This window comes from Xenopus tropicalis, chromosome 9, assembly GCF_000004195.4.
Source record: "Xenopus tropicalis strain Nigerian chromosome 9, UCB_Xtro_10.0, whole genome shotgun sequence".
NCBI lineage: Eukaryota > Metazoa > Chordata > Amphibia > Anura > Pipidae > Xenopus > Xenopus tropicalis.
In genome coordinates this window covers 39,009,402-39,030,328 of record NC_030685.2, presented here as the reverse complement: position 1 = coordinate 39,030,328, position 20,927 = coordinate 39,009,402, and the positions used below count along the sequence as shown (strand labels likewise).

At 33.9% G+C, this 20,927-nt stretch overlaps 1 protein-coding gene across 3 annotated transcripts in view; it reads left to right on the top strand.

Annotated features, from left to right (window-relative positions):
- The window catches only part of rbfox1 (RNA binding fox-1 homolog 1), a 362,503-nt gene that overhangs the window by 250,673 nt on the left and 90,903 nt on the right, over positions 1-20,927 (top strand). For all 3 annotated transcript variants that reach the window (XM_002940457.5, XM_012971419.2, XM_012971417.3), the window contains exon 7: positions 1,209-1,262. In XM_002940457.5, the coding sequence (XP_002940503.2) occupies positions 1,209-1,262 (54 nt within the window). The remainder of the gene's footprint in view (positions 1-1,208; positions 1,263-20,927) is intronic.

Sequence of the window (20,927 nt, the reverse complement as noted above, 5' to 3'; positions counted from 1 at the left end):
GCAAACAAAACACCTTGGCTGGACTTACAATTTCATGAAAGTGTAATTGTCAGTATATTTTTACCAAAACAACACATTTGAATAAATAGGCAATTACGACTTTATGTAATTCTATAAATGTTTGCTAAAATATAAATGTATTATAACTAGTGTTTTTATAAGCATTAAAACTTGGATTTTACAGCATCTTGCCTCCCAAATGTTCTTAGATAAAAAAGGCAAGACATCATACATATGAATGCTATAGGTCTTCTTATTACATATGCTTATTACATATGATTAGCCAAACTGTGTGCAATGTAATGACTCTAAAATGTAACAAATAACACAGATTACACTAATATAGGTGGCAAGCCTACTTTTGTATATGTTTAACAATAAACAGAGTTCCCCTCTTTCTAGATGAGGAGGAGTATCAAAATTTGTAAAGCTCATAATTGTACACCCTAGGGAGTACTGTTTATACATGTTTTGACAGCGCTGGTCCATGTAAGGATGTGGACATAGGGTAGGGTAAACACATACAACTCCTTTAGGGAATGAGGCTTTTTATTGCAACATGGCAACTTCATATTTACAAATATTTATATATTTAGAGTTTCAGTGGTAGGCAGCCTGTACTTAGTGGTTCTGCTTGTGAATGATGCCAGGGTTGGGTACTGCTACTGTTGGTCACTGGAACATATGGGTACAGCAGCAGTGGTTTACAGATGGGCAGTCTCTGGAATCTTCCATGTATAAACAGACTAACTACATGGGAAACAGCCAACTTTGTTAGCCAAAAAGGGAACACCTCCTGTTGAAAATGCAGAACAGTGTTTGATTCTATCTGACAACCACAAAGACAGCTTCTCGAGGGGGCCAAGCACATGATATGTTGGGTGGCCCATAATAGGGACAAATCCCACCTTGAGATTTCCTGGTTTATACATTTTTACTTGTCCAGTGCCTGGTATTTTGTGTCACACTGCATTATAGTGAACATACTATTGCACCTAGAATAGTAACCTGGATCACATTTTTTCTGTCATTACCCTACCTGCAGCTGACTGAAAAAACAGTCACTCAAAGGTTTCTGTTGGTTACTTCCCAGGTGCAATAAAGCATAATTAAATGAACATCAGATGTTTTCAGTTCAAAAACATCTGGAAACAATAGTAAAATCAAATTTATATGGAAATAATAGTAAAGTCCTTGTTTCTGTTTAGGATGGAAGCTGAATCCTGTTGTGGGAGCAGTTTATAGTCCTGAATTCTATGCAGGTAAGACAATATGTACATTTTCACAGTTCCACAGAGAAAGGCGCTGTATATAAAGTGTAAATATGAAAGGTTTTGCATATAAACTGTAAGTATGAAATATGAAGTGTAACGATGATACCAATAAATTATTGATACCAATAAACCTCTGTTGAATTCCAATGAGGTACTGAATGTGCATGCATTACACTACATCATCCACCCATTACATCATCCAATTAATACAATAGTACAGCTTGATTTTAAGAATATAAACCATTTTTTAGGTCTGAAAGTCTCCAATAGTTGTAATTTTCCAATCCCAGAATCATTTAGGTGGCTGCCTCTGTTACATTGCTCTAGACATTTAGAAATCATTTGAGATTAGAGTAGCCAGCAAAATACACAGAAATTATCACTAAAAAGGAGGTTACTCAAATATCTAAGTACAGTCATAAAAGCACAACTAGATCATTACCATTTATCCCTTTTTTCATGAATATGTTTTAAAACAGAATTAGAAAGTTATCCAGCAAGACTAAGTAAAACTGGTAACTGGAAAAAAAACTGGAAAAATTTGCCATGGGGACAATTAGTTGAAAATCCATCTGTCTATGTGGATACCTTGCACTAATATCAGAGTTTATATTTCTCCCTTTAACTTGTGTGTGGCAGAGACTGCAAGACAAACTCGCCACTTCAGAAACTGATCAATGAAGAGTAGATTACAGCATAACTAAATTACAGCAAAACTCCAGTCACTTCTCAAACTCAAACCAGACATGGCAATGGTGATATGGACAATAATACTAATAATAGCACTGCTACTACTACTACTGATAATAATAATAATAATAATAATAATAATAATAATAATAATAATAATAATAATAATAATAATAATAATAATAATAATAATAATAATAATAAATAGTAGTAGTAGTAGTTATAACTAATATGCCACAAGAACTAATACTTATCAGTTTATGCATATGACTAGATTTCTTCACTCACAGAAATGCTGCACTGACTTCTCTGTCAAAAGATTTGTTGTGTCTGTAATTCATGTGCCAGAGACACGCAGGTCTCTCCCCTCTCCTGCTCCCCCTCCCTCAAGAATGCTAAGAACTCGCTCTCCCCCTTAGGAATGTGGATCTGAGCCAATCAGCAGGAAGCTGACTCATAGTCTTACAAACTTAGCATGTACACTTGGTCTGGGTCTCTGTACAGGAGTGAGGCATTATGGAAACTTTCTTTACACAGCTTAGCGTTTTTTCTTTCTGTTTGACTTCTGATCATCTGAACAGGTAAAATATGGGGCACTATTGAGAGAACTGAAGGTATGCCTGCAGCTTGAGATTAACTCTTTATTAGCCTTTCCTTCTCCTTTAAGAATTATTTTACGGTAATCCTAATAATGTAACTGCAAAAAGTGAGCAAGTCTTAACTAAGCAACTCCTTAACTAGGAGTGCAATCCTGGAAGTTAATGTAAATTGTTATTCTGCAAAAGCTGTGGGTTGCTTGTTGCTGGGGTTAAACTAAGCTTCTACCTGAATAGGCCCAGATAGCAATGTCCAGAATAATTCACTACCAACACAACTCTAGGTCATCCTAATAAACCATAAAGCTTCACTCTCTGCATAGGTTAACCAGTGAAGTCTACATTAGGTATGTTCACTCCTTTGTCACTGAGTCTCTGGCCTTAGAAAAAGAATGTGTGCATGTACAGTATTTACAATAGCTGCTGCATTTTTAATATAGTGCATTTTTTATGTGTGCTGTTTGGTATTGGTACAATTGTACACTCTATGCAATCTTTGATTGAGTTTTATCTCTTTGGACCCGAAACTGCCCTTTTAAAAATGCTCTCAGAAATGTACTGATTGATCTGAGTTATGTACAGTAATACACCTGCATTTTTACAGCCGACCTTGATGTCTTTCTACAGATTAAGCTTTTATTCCTTGCCATTTGTTTCGAGCATCCAAACACACATTAACGCACACAAAAAGCCTAGCTTATACATCAAATTGATTTGCTATAGGAAAAAAACCTATAAAATCCCCTAATTTAAAGAATGTTTAAAAAAATCTCTCTTAATGAAAATGAATCAATGTTTCATAATCATAATTATTGATTTTGTTTTCAAGTTTATACAGAATTAACAACCTAACTTTTAATTGCTTTTCTTCCATGGGGCATAAGGAGTTCACATATTTGGTAAATTAAAATCAATATTTTCAATCTCTCCTAAAGTAATTTCCTAATTTAATACACATTCCCCTAACATTTATTTTGTCTTTTAATTATAAAATGGCAGGTTATTGATTTTTGTGTATAACTACTTGAATTCCCAAGTGAGATTTAGAACTAGCACAAGGGAGAATTTGCACCTTCTAATGAGAAACTTCAATCGCAATTAGATCTGTATTAATTCAGTGTTATGAATTATGTTGTCCTGCCAGCCTGCATTTTCTTTTGTTTAGACTTGTATGTCTGTATATTAGCTTTATACAAATGGAGCATCTGATACTGTAACTGTATCTGAGTGACAACTTAACAACAATAATGCAAATGTTACATAATGTGATCTTTCACTAATTGGGGGAAAATTATCAAAAGAAGGAAAAAATACTTTATATTCTCAAAAAATGTAAATTCTGATTTACATTCTAATTCTGACAATTTTCTACTAGTCTTTCTTGGGATTTATTGCTGTGGGAAACAACGTGAGACGTCACTAAATGTTTTACTGGCTGTTAAAAAAAATTAAGTATTCTGTAACTGCCAAAAAGTGATACAAATTTAAACTAGATATTAATGATGTTCAATTTTTAGAAAATATTATTCCAAGATGGAAACACAATCAGAATTGTGTTGTATTTTTATGGGGTAGTATGTGTAGTTAAGACTTGGTTAAAAACCACCAGAGTTGCAGGATTTGCCCACAGGCTTACATTGTGTGTGTGTTATGTATATATAATGTGATGCCTGGTGATAAGAGGGTGATATGTGGTATATTTGGTTGCTATTTGTATAAATACAGCACCTTAAAACAAAATTGTTTTGGAAACAAAAATATTGTTTTATAAGAGAAAGATTTTTCATTTTGTAGTCTTTCAGAAAAGACATTTAACCACTGTTTATCTTCCTTTGTAAAAATTTGAAAAGGGTATCCTCAATTGTTCCTTTGCCTTGGGCCATCCCATTGAATCCCCATTGTTACATACTTTAATGAAAGACAGGAGGCAGAAATGGGGTAAAATGGCAACAGAATGTATTCACATTTTATCAAATAAATAGGACCTTGTCAGCCTATCCGAAGGCAATATTCTAAAGCCAGAATGCCATAAGAGATCGCTACTATGCTCTGCCATTCCTCACTGAAGACTTGAGTTTCACTTCCATAGTCCACCACTGAGTATTAGACTGCCTCTACCTACAGAGAGGAAAGCCACAAACTCTGCTACCAGAAGGAGCTGCATCACCAACCATGAGTGAAGTTCAGCAGTCCTGCTGCCAGTCTTGAATCTGCAGTGTCTTGATGATAGGAAACCAAGCTGTCACCTAGCACAAGCAGTAGTAGTATCTGTATCAATCAACGCACTGTGTAGCAGAGAGAACCTCCTTTCTCCCTCTTCTAAATTTAGAACTGTGCAGTACTCTGGCAAGGTCCTACTGTTGCTGTGACAAATAAAACTTAAAATGCATTATCCACTGTTTTTATCCAGAAGAAGGCAATACAAACCAGCTTGAAGCAAGTGCCAATTATGCCTGGCCCTGATGGTGATTGGAAACATTTCCTAGATCAAGCATTTGGAATTAACATCAATTAATACAATGCTGACCTCACATTTATACTGTTTAAGATACAGAAGTCATTTGAATCCCTTATCCCTGGAGCTTATAGCTCCAGGGCTTTCCTAAAACCATTGTATTTTGTACAGCTACATCTGTTATTTGCAATGTAAACATGTGCCTTTTTGCCCTTTTCAACTTGAATGGCTTTCCATATAAATACAATAGGGCGTATTTATACAAACAATGACAATGTTTTTAAAGTAAACTTCAAATGCCTCCTTCTTTGTTTACAATATGTTAAAGAAATCTCAAGAAAGGAGCTTTCACTGAGACCAAATAAATATTAAGGAAGTTATATGCTATTTTTACCATGCAACAATGATAAATATCCCTTGGCAAAATAAATACAGATTTAGTCAGATTTAGTTCCTCTCCATGCATATTTATCAAATATTGAGCTGGGGAATCTATAAAGCTTTCTACCCATTTTTCCCCATTTATCAACTATATATCAAAGAAGACACAAGAGGCTATTGGATGTAAGAGGCCATTATGGTTTCTGGTATTTTTGTGAACCGCGCTGGAAGAAAATAGTTATTTTCATTTTCCCGCTATGTGTAGAAATGATTGCTAAATGGACCAAAGATTAGATTGAACTTATCTTTTATTGGTGAGTACATGGTTACAGCAACAGCAGAGCTTTTGACCTAAGGAAATGTCAGGTGACTGGATGTGAGCAGGCTTGAAGGGTTTAATACTACACTACTCTGCACAAGCTGGTACAAGTGATGTAACAAGTTCCATGCTACACTACTCTACACAGAACGGTAGCGATGTAAAGAGACTTTCAAAGAGCCTCACTTTAAACAGGCTTTTATACCCTTAAATAGGGGCTGGTGTTTCTCATCAGAGCTTTACAGAAGATGCATACAAAGTCTAAAGGAAACCACCAAGGCTGCTTGTACATTCCTTGGGATATTATCCTCCTACCATTCCTACATCTAAGATGATTGTGGAATACAAAATAATGACATTTTTACATGAAAAACAGGCTACAGTTCTGTGAGAGTTCACATAGCCTGATTTCCATTGTGAACCCCTTCTAAGGTTAAAACTGGTGTTGTATAACTATAAACATCTGCTATAATGTTCACAAGCCTAATTTAAATTTACCATTTTGTTTGGTGTACTACACTTTGTGAATAGCACTTGGATGGCTACAATTCTAAAGGCATTTTTAAACTTTACACTTTAACACATTACATCAGTAAATGAGCTTTTTAATGTAGAAAGTACATTAATGTATAGTATGACTTGAACTGAAGGATTGGAGGGAATTTCATAAACAGCTGACAAATTTGTTATATGCAATTTGAATTGAGTTGTTCTTAAAGGAGGCCTTTTTTTTAATAAAGTTCATATTCAGTTATAATATTCATCCTCCCTCAAAATGTGAAATGATGCAGAAAGAAAGATGTTTTGAAAACATTTTACCTCCTAAAACTGTCATTATATGAGACCGCATACACAACCTCTCTAATCAGAAGCCAGAGCAAAATGAAACATGGGAGTGTTGCTTCTGCCCACTCTGTGCATATTCACTGTACTTTAAGTAGCTAAGGCTTTGTCACCGAAGTCTATCAGGGCCGGCGGCTCTGAGCCACATACTGGAGAATCTAAACCGGAAGCTGGCATAAGGTCTTGGTCGAGCTAAGTTTTCAAGCAGTTATGGACCTATTTGAACCCAAATGTATTAAAATAAAACACTTATTTTACATTATTTTACATGGTGCATTGTAAAACTTTATGGTATATATCCCCTTTATGATACTGCAGTTTTGTAGTACTATATAGATACATTAAACATTAAAGCCAACAATTAGTTAGATACTAATCATTCTTTAATTCCTGGTAGTATGGCTATACATTTTAATATTTTTAAAGGTATCTTATTAAGAGGTTGACTCCCTTCCTTTGCATAAAGTGCACAGACACATAAGGTTAGAAAAATACTTTTACTGCAACTGCATGCTTATATAATTGTATGATTAATTATAACTTATTAGCAAATCAGTTTAGTTTTACCTATTAATCAAAATTATTCACTAGCGTATGCAAAGTATAGAAGGCACACTTTTAAATATTGCATCTGTTTTAATGAGTAACATTCTCTTACAAGATGATAATGAAAAAATGGCTACTTTGGAAATAAAGATGATATATCTGCAGTGAAACAGTTGATTTAAAGCACCTTTAATCTTTATAAATAAGTAAGAAAACAGAAGGTTACACAAAGCTGTCAAGATAGGACTGATAAATGGCAAATTCACCTGTTTCTCGATTGCCAGTGTAGACACATACTGCAAGACTTAACCACATTGTATATCATATCTGCCAACTCATTTCTGTGATTAAATATTCCGTCAGTGAGAGCTGTAAGGCGGTAAAGCTTAACAAGATTCATAAGATGCGCCACTTGAATACACATAACTCACTTCCATGGACGGAAAGCACCCCGCATGCAAAAGAAAATTAGAATTGTGTTAAATTGCTTCAGAAGACAAGATCAGAAGAGATAGAAAGAAAAGATTTCTTAATGCAATGCAAATCTTAGAAATGGTTATGTCCTGACAAGTTGAAGCAGATAATTAAAGTCAAAAGTGAAGAAATAGATAGCAAATCAACACAAAAACCTTTATGGGTAATAGCTGAGTAAAAGTATTGCTTTCACTCTCATTACCCCTTCTTTCCTTCCATTTTCAGATTCCATTGTAAAAAAAAAAGTATTCAATATAAGGCTAACCTAGAGACTTGGTACACAAATTATATATTTGTATATTATATATAATGGAACTATTTAAAAATAGCAAGTCATGTAGGATTGATTCCTACACATACCAATATGAAAGAAGGCAGAAAATAAAGCATGCAAGCATAGTGTGTATTATGAGAATATTCAGCCTCTGAGTTTTCTTCAGAACTTCATTATCCATTACACCTAGCCAGCCACTAAATGTTGTTCCACAGACTGGCAGACAAAGAGGAAAGTTCTAATACAGCAACAACAGGAAAGCTACTGATTTTTTTTTATCCCTGAACTAAACATACAGTATGGATGCTACCTTTCCTTTAAAATATATAGATGGCTTGAAACATGGAGAGCAGAGATGAGATTTAAAAAGTGTATAGCTGAAGATAATATTATTATTAACATGTATTTATTTAAGTGCCAACATATTCAGCAACACTGTACAATAAGATATGTAGAACAGTTTGGAGAAGTAATGGCTTGGAATGAGAAGTAGAGCAGAGAGACTTGATTTTTACATGTTACTTTCAAATAAAACCTGTTCTAATAAAATAAATTAATATTTAATTTTTTTTAAAACAGGAATTCAATTATAGAAGACAGTCTAGTTTCTTTGTTTACAGTAGGTTAATACTAGAGTTTAGTAAATCTGACAGTGGAATATCAAAATACATTTATCACGGTTTGCATATTAATAATACAAAAATAATTCATTAACTTCTTTTTAACATACTAAATTAATGGTCCAGTTATTCATAGCACATATCTTAATAAGGCTAGTTTATATAAAGAGTAAATATTTTATAAGGAATCATTTACTATGTAAACAGTGTAATTTAGAGATAAAAAGTACCCCATAAAAGTCATGAATTTATGCACAAAATAAACTTGGGCATGCGCAATAATGCTTATGAGCTTATTTATAAATTTTCAAGTTTGTGAACTCTAGAATGCTTTTCTAATCGAATAAACTCGCATTTTAAAAAAAAAAAAATTGAATGCTTGCTTATTTATTAATATTAATAACTCAACTTGTGCATTTACAAATTCGAATAAAACTGCAAAATTGAAAATATGGCTTGCCTTTTATCCTATGACAACTCCACTTGTACATAAACTTGCAAACTTTTAGATGCCAAAGTTTTACATCTGAGTTTTCAGTTTTTTTGCACTTAATAAATATCAAGCATTCAAGATTTTGAACCATAATTCAAATTTTGCAGGTTTTAGGACCTTGAATCAAGAAAAAAATTCTAATTTGAATGTTGATAGATTTCCCCCTAGTATTTTCTGTGTGTAGCGATGATGCTCAGATCATGTGACACACCCTGCCAGCCCGATTCACTCCACTAAAATATCACATCTGGTTACTACAGTCTAGTGATGCAACCTTCTTAGACAGTGTTCTGTCTGACTGAGATTTGTACTGTTTTGACTGCGCATGACTTAGACGGTCACTGAAAGAAGTGACACAATGTAAAATTATGGCTAGTAATGAGCAAATCTGTCCCGTTTTACTTTGCTGGTAAATCCGTGAAACCATTAGGAAATTTGTGAATCATATTGTAGCCGATGGTTGTTTTTTTGTGGTGACTTTTTTAACACCAACTTTTCCTTGCCTAATACATTTCAGTCTATAGGCTTTTTTTATGGTGACTTTTGTTCCGCATTGCAACCTTTTCTGAGCAATACACTGGGGTCTATGGGCGTTTTCTTATGCCAACCTTTTCATTGAAAACATTGTTGCAGCAAATTTTTGTCAGTTTTGCCTATGGCAAAAAAATAAAACAGATAAAAGAAACAGAGTCAAAGGGGCCCATTTATCAAAGTACGATTGAGTCTGAATACAAAAAATTTGTATTTTTTTCTAAGTTTTGGAACTGTGCGTATTTCTTGCTTTTTGTTTCTTTAATTTGCGCAACTTTTTTGTACTTTGCAACAATTTGCGCAACATTTTGGCGACAAAATCGTATTTGTCGCGAGTACAAAAGTTTCAGATTCATTCAAGCTTTGGTATCGTGACTTTCCTTGGGCCAGGTTGGAGCTGCAGAGTGCCATTAAGTCGTATGGGAGGCTTCCAAAATCATGCACTGAAGATTCAGTGAATTGAGAAAGGTTGAAGTCAAAAAAGGTTTTCCCGCCATTTACGATCATTCAGATAGGAACAGTTCAGGACTATCGGATCGGCATTTGCAAATGATCATTTCAATATGAAAATTTCAAAACTTTTCCTATTTAAACAAAAATAATTTTTGTGACTTTTGCTATCATCAGAAATGATCGGATTTTGTGATTTGAATTCGTACTTTAGTGAATCTGGTCCGTAATTGTTTTAATGTGGTGTTTCAGAATAACAGGTAATCACAATAATTTTGTATTCTAAGGTTTCTTTTTCCTTGAAGAAAGGCAATAAGAATAAAAATGATGGAAAAGCAATGTGATGTATTTGATAAATATATCCCTACTTATACTGCTTCTCTAGAGGTAAATAGCATATCCGTTCAAGTACTTATGCATGTGAAGGACTTGAACTTTCTTTAGTGTATATCTGTGATTATCAGATCAGATTAACCTCCTTAAGCACTGCATTCTCTATCTAAGAGCATAACTGTGATACACCACTAGAGCATTATAAGGCAGAAAAGCTTTTGCTATATCCAAGAAAAATTAGCAGAGAAAGTATCCATTGGGCAATCTTAGTTTCTTAGTGTTTAGCAGATTTAATATATAAATAAATGCCCTGTGTTCATCCTTGATTGCCGATTGGCAGTTAGATCACTGCAAAAAATGTACAATTATCAAGGTAACCGCATATGGGTTAGAAGAGTGTGATCATCCTTCATATACACCACAGGCAGCAATGGATTTCTTATCTAGGTGCCCCGAGGCCACTCCATTCGCCCACCATATTTGAAAAATCTGGCCTCGCCACAGATCTGGGCCTGAGCACAGGAAGGGTATGAAACACTAACTCTGTAAAATGAAGCTTCCATTATTCCATTGGGATCCATAGCTGGCATGCAGGGGTTGCTTGGAGAGGTAACTCCACAAAAGTCCAAGCTGCCTCACTTTTGTGTCATTCCCTTAGTTCTGCCATACTGGCTCTAAATGCTTTTGTCCTATAGACAATATACACAATATATATATATACATATTTATTTTCTTCATGTGTGCACTCTGAATGTTAACGCAAGTTAAAGCATCTTCCAGAAAATATGTTACTGCAACCATTTATTTTACATTTATTTTGCCTGTGTTGTGGAATTGGACAGTTTGTCAGAAATTGTCTTATCCAGCCAGACAGGCAAGTGTTGCAAAGTGCAATGTGCAATGTGCAATGTGAAACAGTTGCTGTAGAAATCTTTATTATTACACGTCAGGTGGAAACAGTGTGGCATAGCTTGACTGGAGGATGATTTTATGTGTATCAGATCTGGTCTTATTCCACCCATAAGCACCACAAGTCCCTTTTTGTATTTATCAGTGCACGTAGCAATACTAAAAAGTTGCATTCTCATCAGTTTTGCATGCCTATTAACTCTGCACATACACATGGGATGGGATACTTCACATACACATGCATGGATTGTAAGTTTGAACATATAAGTAAATGCCCCATATGGATCCACAATTGTCCAATGGGCAGTATAGAAGAGACCTGGACCTACTTACAGATTTCTATTAAGACCTATAATAGAAATACACTCTTGGTAAGGGAAAAAATTAGTGTGGCTCTCAAATTCACCTCTATATCCTGCCTGGCATTTACTGCTACTGTACCCACCTTATCTTCTTTGGCTCCCCAATCTGTATAAATAAATGAAATCTCAGCATGTACAGATTGGAGAAGGTTACAGAGTTGGGTACAGACATATAACTGTAGTTTCCTCTTACAGCAGTGCAGCAAGAAAAACCTGATTTATCCATCTTAAAGAAAATTGTAGGAAGATCCAGGCTGCTTGCTATACTGCTGTGAGTGGGAATTACATTCAAAAAGTTGGCATTTTAGCACAGTGCAATATTCAGCTGACTGAAAACTGTGCTGTGGCCGATCTAATCACATTTTTTAACATGAGAGACACACACTCTTTTTCTGAACTGCCCCAATCAGATAAGACAACAGAGGATTTGTGCTGACTGAGCCTCTGTTCTTTTTAATACGAAACATAATGTGCTGCTTTCTCCCTCTAAAGTGAGTTTAGTTTCACCTTCCTCACTCTGCATTCTTGTGTCTGATTTGTATAAGTTGTTTAGTAAAGAAGACAACAGCAGCAATCCAGTAAATGAATAGCAGGTTATAATTGTGTTAACTGGTAGCATCAAATCTGTCTTCCTGCACAAAACTTGGGGCATTTGTTTTGCTTCTGCTCATGTTCTTCCACTCAGTTTCTGTTTCAGCTCCGAGTCCTCCATATAGTGCCACTACACATGCATCAAAAACTTTTTAAGTCCATACTTAGATTAGCACCTAATAGGACGCTCCCATGCCACTTACAGTATGTTTCATCACTTCCTCCTGCGCATGTGAAAGATATCAAAGCTTCAAAAAACCCTCTATAGAGGGGTTCTGCACATGAGCACTCTTGTGCAAAATCTAATTTTTAATATATATAGAAATATAATTTATAAAGAATATATGAAGATTGTAAGATGTATATATGTAGAGTTCGAAAGGCACTCACCAAAAAAAAGGCAAGAAACTCCCATGTGCTGCCGCAAAAAATAATATCAGCATGTAGAACACAGAGTATGGGACTGAAATTATGTGCAACAATTTAATGGTGTAAGTCAACATTTCGGTCCAACACAGAGGACTTGATAAAGGTCCTTACATCATTAAATTTTTGCACATAATTTAAGTCCCATGAGTGTTCTGTGTTCTACATGCTGATATATATATATATTATATATGTAATACTAATACATTAAACTATGCATGTTAATGAATTCCCTGTGTTCATATTGTATATATTTTAATACATTGGAAAAAGGTAGGGTAGTCAAGAATCTATTTTAGTAAGCACTGATATAAGAGTAAGAAAATTACATTTTCAAATAGCTGTTTTTGCAGTATAAATATTTAGCACATCTCACACAAATAAACAGAAAAATACAGCACTGCTGTTTATGTTTTTACTTCTAGTTGCTCCTAATATAGACTACACATTTACAAGATAATCTGGAGAAGTGCCCATGTCTAGTCATAAGTGGATTACTATGCTTGAAGGAGATGTTTTACATCCACGCATATGAATGAATAACAGGAATGCATTAGAAAAGGAGGAGGTGGAGAGAAAATAAACTCTGTGGGGGAAGCATGGGAAGAGAAATAATGTTACTATGAATCATTAAGCATAACCAAACTATTAAAATGTTGCAGATGGGCTTCTCATCTGTTATACAACTAATTATATCACACTATCCTTGGCAACAATCAGTGCTGTAAGAAACTAGGCAGGCTTAATAAAAACATGCAGTTGTTATGATACATTGCAATAGTTGTTTCACAGCTCAGTGAATGTGTCTAGAATATACTTTAACATTGTTTTTAGCAATTTAAAAATCGTATGTTTCAACTGATTGCTTGGTGTGACTTTTATGTTAGTAGGATTTTGGATACGTGCCCTCTAATTGAAAGGGCTGACTGTCAGGTTAAGATAAAAGAATGTAATTTGATTTGATAGCCACTATTAAGACTCTTTTAATAAGATCACAGATGGCCTAATTCTCTTGGCTTTGGGAAATGTAAATATATATCAGTCAAAAAATCTAGATCTAAAAGTGTTATATTATAGAGGGACTGTTCAAAGTCATCATTCCTGGCAGTAATACAATTTGCTATTTAACCATACACAGGAGCACTGCTCATAGGAAAGCACCATGTCATCAAAGACATATACATTGTTACAGGACTTCCTGTGGGAGGTCATAGATATGAGAAAAAAATTTACAGTCAGGTGGTTTGAGAATAATTTTATATTAGATATTAAATATACTTTTTTATTTATAAGCATTATTCACAGTACATTCACGGGCTTATTTATCAGTTTTCGAGTTTGTGAATATTATCCGAATATGAAAAACTCAATGCAATAAAAACTTGAATACCTCAAAATTGCGAGTTCACAATCGCTAAAAAAAAAGACCTAAAAAACTAAAAAATCTGGAATTGAAAAAATGGCTTGATTTTGCCTAGGCAACTCCCATTGACTTCTACATAAGCTTGCAAGCTTTTAGATTCTGCAGTTTTAAATTTGCGTTTTCAGAGTTTTTGCACCTAATAAATATTGAACATCTCTTAACTCATGGTGACAGTTATAATGAACATCATTTTTAATGATGGGTAAAATAATTTGTCAGGCATGGATTTGCAGTGAATTCACACCTCAAAAAAAAATCATGTGCGCCATTTCTTTGACGTGCAACATTTTCGCTGTTTTGTGGGGTTTTTTTTCCGCTGTTTAGCAAATCTCTTAAAAGATGCGCAAATTTTTCGGCAAAGCAAAACACCACATATTCGCTCATCACTAATCATTATTAAACATCATGTCCACAGCCTAATTAAGGGGGTAATTTATCAACAGTCATGTTTGATTTTTCTTCTCAATTTAAGTTTTTTTGCACTTTAAAATCTAAAATTTGAATTATGGTTAAAAACCTCAAATGTGTTGTATTTAAGTGCAAAAAACCCAAAAACTCGAATGTAAAAATTCCCCATGTAAAAGCTTGTGAGTTTCTATAGAAGACAATAGGAGTTGTCATAAAGTCATAAGTCATATTCTAAAAATGTTTACAGTTTTTAGAGCTTTTCCAAGCTTGAAAAATTCGAGATACTCAAGTTTTTTATTTAAACAAGTTTTCCTTATCAATAAATAAGCAACCATTTGATATGCAAGTTTATTCAATTTAGAAAAACAAACTTGAAATCGCAAACTCAAAAAAAATTGATAAATAAGCCCATAAGTGTAAATATAGTAAACTGTTTTTTTAAATGTGCTCAGGAAAGTCTAACCAGGTAATAAACTATACATCCTTTCTCTACCAAAGCAGAAATTGTAGTTACTATATCTTTATGTTTATGCACAGAGGGAATGCACAAATCGCAAGCTCATTTGCAAATTTTTATATGCAATTCACATTTCACTGCACTGAAAAGACAGGGACAGCATTTGCAAAAAAAATATGCCTGTATGAGCTTTATAAATGACCCCCACAGTATGAAAAAGAATTATAATTTATAAAATCCACCCCATAAGATTTCTTTCAAGATAATAAAAAGTGTCTATAGTTTTAATTCACGCTAATTATATCCTTTGTAAATGTATATTTAATAAGAAACATACTACTATAATATACATTGAAGAAAATATCGGTTTGCATTGCTAGTAATACTGCTTTAAAACTGTTGTGTTTAATAATTTAGTGATGCATTTCCTGAAATAAAGCCTCAGCACACATAACAAAAGTGCTATAGATTTGAAGAACATAGTTCTCTCCTTTGGTCAACTAAAGATCAATATATACTTCTGTTTTTACTGGTCTCCACTTTTGTTCTGTAACAGGTGCAGCAGCATTCTTGCAAAAACAAAAAAAAAATAAAATGGAAAATATATATTCACAGCTCTGTACAATACAATGGTAGAAATGTATTGTACATTGGTAGAAAATACATACACATGTAAATCATGCAAATCAAGACATAGGTTCATAGAGCCATACCATAAGAACTTGGAGTCACACAAACCTTTTTATAGGGTATTGGCTAAAATAAATCAATTAAACTTATTTTGTTTTCTTTTGGTATACGAAATATGTAAAATTAGGTTTCTGGAAATCTCTACATAAGCCAGTTTCTTACACAATGTCCTCTTAAGAGCTTCTGTAACACACCAAAGTACTCATTTACAAGCCAAAATGTTTAAGTGCAAAAACACTAAGGGGCACAAAAGAACTCATTTAACAAACCTTGTGCCTCCCCAGGCTTATTGTTCTCTGCATGGAGTAGCATCAGGAGACACAGCCCAGCCATGTCCTTACCACCTACCTTTGAGCAAATAACACACAAGTTAGGGGTGTGTAGGAGGCGAGAGGAGGGGATGCAAACCATAACAGATTTAAACAGCAGTTTGGCCCACGGTTATTCACATAATGCCCAACACAGTGCCCAACAAAGTGCAAAAAATTAGCAATCGAATTAGCAATCAAAGTTTTTGCAGTTTACACACTGCATGGGGCATTTTAGATTATATCTTAAATTTATGACTGCAGGGATATCAGAATAACCTGTATACAATATATTAACATTTTTTGTACCAAAGTCTATTCTCCTAAAAGAGCAGTAACACCAAAAAATATGTACCATTGCCCTGTACTGGTAAAAGTTGTGTGTTTGCTTCAGAAAAGCAACTATAGTACATATGAATAAGCTGCTGTGTATCCATGGGGGAAGCCATTCAAGCTAGAAAAAAGGAGAAAAGCTGGAGGTTACATGGTAGATAATACAATGGAAATATATGCAGCTAATCTGTTGTCTGCAATGTAAGCTTTGCCTTTTCTCCTTTTTTCAATTTGAGTGGCTGCCCCATGGCTACATAGCAGATTGTTTATATAAACTATTGTAGGGTTTTTAAAGCAAACACACAACTTTTACCAGTCCAGGGCAATAGTACATAATATATGAATTAGCTTGATACTCTTTAATTTTTTTGTGTTACTGTTCCTTTAATAAAATCTTGCATAGTTTAGAATATCAGTCTTGCTAATTATTTATAAATGTAAAATTGCAATGATTTATAAAACAAAGAATACATTATAAACATAACTATATAAAAAAGTTACATTATGAACTCGAAGAACAGTACATTGTTTTGTGAAACTTCTACTAGGCTTGTTTAAGCCATTACAGTAAAAAAATAGTTTATGAAATATTAATAAAGTGAGTAGAAAAAGGAACAACTATTTCCCCAGGATCATGCAGAATTATTTCTTACAGTATGTTACATTGTAATGAGTTTTGCATTAAATCAGTAACAGTATCCTGTTACAATAACTAAACGAAAATCAAGCTAAAGGCCATGTTTTCCAAGACTAAATTGGTTATTAGTTTTAACACTTAAATCTTAAATTAGGTTAATGTTCAGATTTATCAGTATACAGAGTTCTGGTAATTATTTGTCAAATGTAGCAAAATATTATTTTGCAAAATAAGAAATGGTTAAAGATTTTTATGTATTTATATCCCAGCATGAAATACAGTAATTACAGGGCAACAGATGGCATCATACACCATAACCATTTTCCCTGTCATTTTTGTTACAATTTGCAAAAAATCTAGCATAACTTTTAGGCAGGTACAGGATATTGTAACAAAAAACATATAATGATGTAGTATGAGATATTGAATATTACCAAATGCCATACAGTTTTATGAGATTACTGAGTTTAAAGAATTATAGAAACAGAATTTTATGGAACAAAAATTGTTCCATTAAGTCTGTGTATTAAACTCAATTCTATTTATTGAATGCATATTTGAAATGTTTTACTGAGGGAGTCCCCATCACCTCTGCATTAAGACTATGCCAATCATAAATCTCCATTTGCAAAGAAATATTTCCTTGTGTTCAGTTTCAGTTTTCCTTCTTGAAACTCAAGTCATATCCCCAAATTCTAGAGACATCCCCAATTTTAAAGATGTAAATTTTGAGTGGACATTTTTCTATGTAATTAATATACACATGATATACATAATATACACCATGGGGGGCAGTAAGAGATGCATCAGTATTATATAGGATGATATAGGATCCATGCCTAATAGAGGCATTTCTTTTCTTTGCAGGTTATTGGGACAAAGTACATATTCTTGCCTTCTGTGGCTCAACCTGGCTAAAACTAGGGTGGTGTATAAAAAAAATTCAACAACAAAAAAGCAATAGCTTAACATAAGTTAAACACCTATGTCCTTTATGCACTTTTTTTTTTTACTTACAGTATAACTCGAAATTATTGTCTTTTGTTTTCATTTTCATAAATATTTTTAGATTTGGCATTGAGAGACAACTGTGGTGCAAAACTTTGAGTTATCTGAAAAAGATTTACTTTGCCTTGTCACCTGTAATTTAATTAATCAATAAATAAAACAAAACATGTGAACAAAGATGATATTTCAGTAGTTGAAATGCTGCTCAAGGGTTTGTGATTTGCAAGTAACACAGCACAGCTTTTCCATTATGGACTACATGTCTTCACAACTATAAGTTAAATTATAAAAGATTTTTATGGCAATCAGTACCATAAAGACATGTGTAATAGTATTACTACTACTAAAATGAGCAAATAGGTTAGATAATCTACTGCCGCAAATGAAAGCAAAGATCTGATTGGTTGGTAAGGACAACTGCATATATGCTTTGATATTGTTTGCCAGCTTCAATATATTGTATTACAGTATATGGAAAAACAGTCCCTGTTTTGTTTAAAGGGAAAAGGCATTTTTTTAGTCACTTCATGCACAAATGTCTGTTGAATTAACAGGTTCACGCCAATCCCATTGCTTTGCCTTATAACACTCAACTTTATATGCAGATATTGCAGATTGTTCTTTTTTGCTTGATTTTTATCTCATAATATCTACTCTATCTGAAGATGAAATAGACTTGGCTGATTTCCTCTGTCAAGTAATGCTCTGAAGAAGATAAAAATAAAGACTTCAGATAAAGTAAATAAGGGCCTCTAGAAATTGCATTAAATATGCTCACTGTATATACAAATTTTTGTGCTAGAAAAAATAATAACATACTCATGATGCACAAAAATGAGAGTGATAGCCAGTACTCATCTTCAAACTGTACAAATATGCACATTTATGTATAAAATTAATTTTTCATTACATATTCTCAGGAAAATGTGTAATGTCAAGAACATCATTAAAGATAAATCCTTTACTATTCTGTTTTATGCTAAATATTGTAAGTTGAAGGTTGGTAACTGTAGACTGCAAAAAAAAAGTTTTTTTTTTTATTGTTTGGAGGTTAAAGGGGCTATAATAACTCAAAATAGTGTTGTGAATGCAATTCAATACTGTGCCTGTGTGGACCCATTAAAAGGGCAGGTAAAGCTAGGGTCAAGTGAAGGAATGGTTTTATACAGTATGTGTAAGGATTTGAATGGGGGTGACTGAAATCTGAGACATGTTTGTGAGTATGATGTATGTGAAAGCTAAGGGATGTAATGTAATAAATGTTTTGATGTCTGTATGAAAAATGAATGATTTGTAAAAATCTATTGGTTCCAGTACAATTAATAATATCGTTTATGGGTACAATTTATGGCATCCCCTGGTTCCTTTCAAGTGGATGCAACAATTTAATTTTTTTATTTTTTTACAATGAAGTTCAGATGTATAATTATAGTACTTCTTACATAGCTATATCTACCATATTTTAAAGCAGACAAGATGAAATTGCCAATAAATTACTAAATGGGGCTTTGAAATACATGTCATAGACTATAAAATAATTGACATTTTGGTCTTTAAAAGTGTCCACAGTGTATAAGATAGCCTAATTATAATAAAACATTGTAAAATGATATTACAACTGCACATAATAGAAATGTCAACTTACTTAAATTAACCTTTCACTATAACTAGAAAATTATAACACAGATGAAATTGTGGACAGGATGTTAACCTAAATATATTTTCATTTTTTTCATCCATCCTTCCATGAGTAGATGTTATCAGAAAGTGCATTATTGCTCCAGTCAACTAGGTAAAGTGTGTTCATCTACATATAGTCTATATTTGTGCTGTGTGTAAGGAAGCCCTATACTTATGCTTTAATCAGAATCAGACAGAAATTCCTGGGCTCAAATTGTTTCTTGCCAATAAAGTTGTAAAGCTGCGTTCATTCAAACACCAGTTTATAAGGTGCTAATACCCTTCTCTAATTAAGTATACTTTTTGATTTCTCTTTTAAAAGGATAATGAAGGAATGGCAATAAAACCATCAATATTAACAATGGTAAACTGGAATTTTACCATAACCACTGTACAAAGATACAATATTGCTGGCAGTAATAGGCCAGTAAGTTTGACATCTGTAGTGGGCAAGTTATTTGAAGGCTTCTTGAGGGATCACATTCAAAATTATGTTCTGGAAAATGACATTATGAGCACTAATCAGCATGGCTTTATGAAAGCTATGGCATTTCAGAGAAATTTGATTGCTTTTTATGATGAGGTTAATAAGAAGCTGGGCAGTAGGGGTGCAGAAGATGTGATCTATTTGGATTTGCCAAAGTGTTTGATACAGTTTGATACAGCTTGTGTTTGATACAGTTTGCACATGGAAAGGAAACTAGCTACAGGATCGGGTACAGAGGGTGATTGTTAATCGTACATTATCTATTTGGAGTAAGGTTCTTAGTGGGGCCCCCAGAGTTCTGTATTGGGTACAATTTTATTTAATTTGTTCATTAGTGACTTGGGGAGGGTATTATAAGTAATTTATCAGTGTTTGCAGATCACATAAAACTCTACAGCCCAATTAATCTCACCCAGGATGTGGCATCCTTGCAGCAGAATCTTTACAAATGTGGCAATCCCTAGTGCAGTCCCTTAATGGGACTGCACTAGGTTAATCCATAATGAAAAAGGACCTTGGAGTCCTTGTAGATAAACTTTGCTGTAGCAAGCAATGCCAGACAGCAGCTGCAAGGGTTAACAAGGTTTTGAGCTGTATTAAAAGGGGCAAAGATTCAAGGGAGGAGGGGGTTATTCTTCCACTTTACAGAGCGCTGGTAAGGCCCCATCTGTAATATGCTGTGCAGTTTTGGTTTCCAGTGCTTAAACGGGACATTATTGAGTTAGAGAGGGTACAGTGATGGGCAACTAAGCTGGTAAAGGGTATGGAAAGTCTCAGTTTTGAAGAAAGACTGAGTTAGGGGCTGTTTCCCCTGCAGAATAGTCACTTAAGGGGGGGGGGATATACAAGCTATGTATTAATATATAAGGTAATCATATAATAATGCTTTATTTACCAGTAGGTCCTTCCAGCAGACATGTGGGCACTTA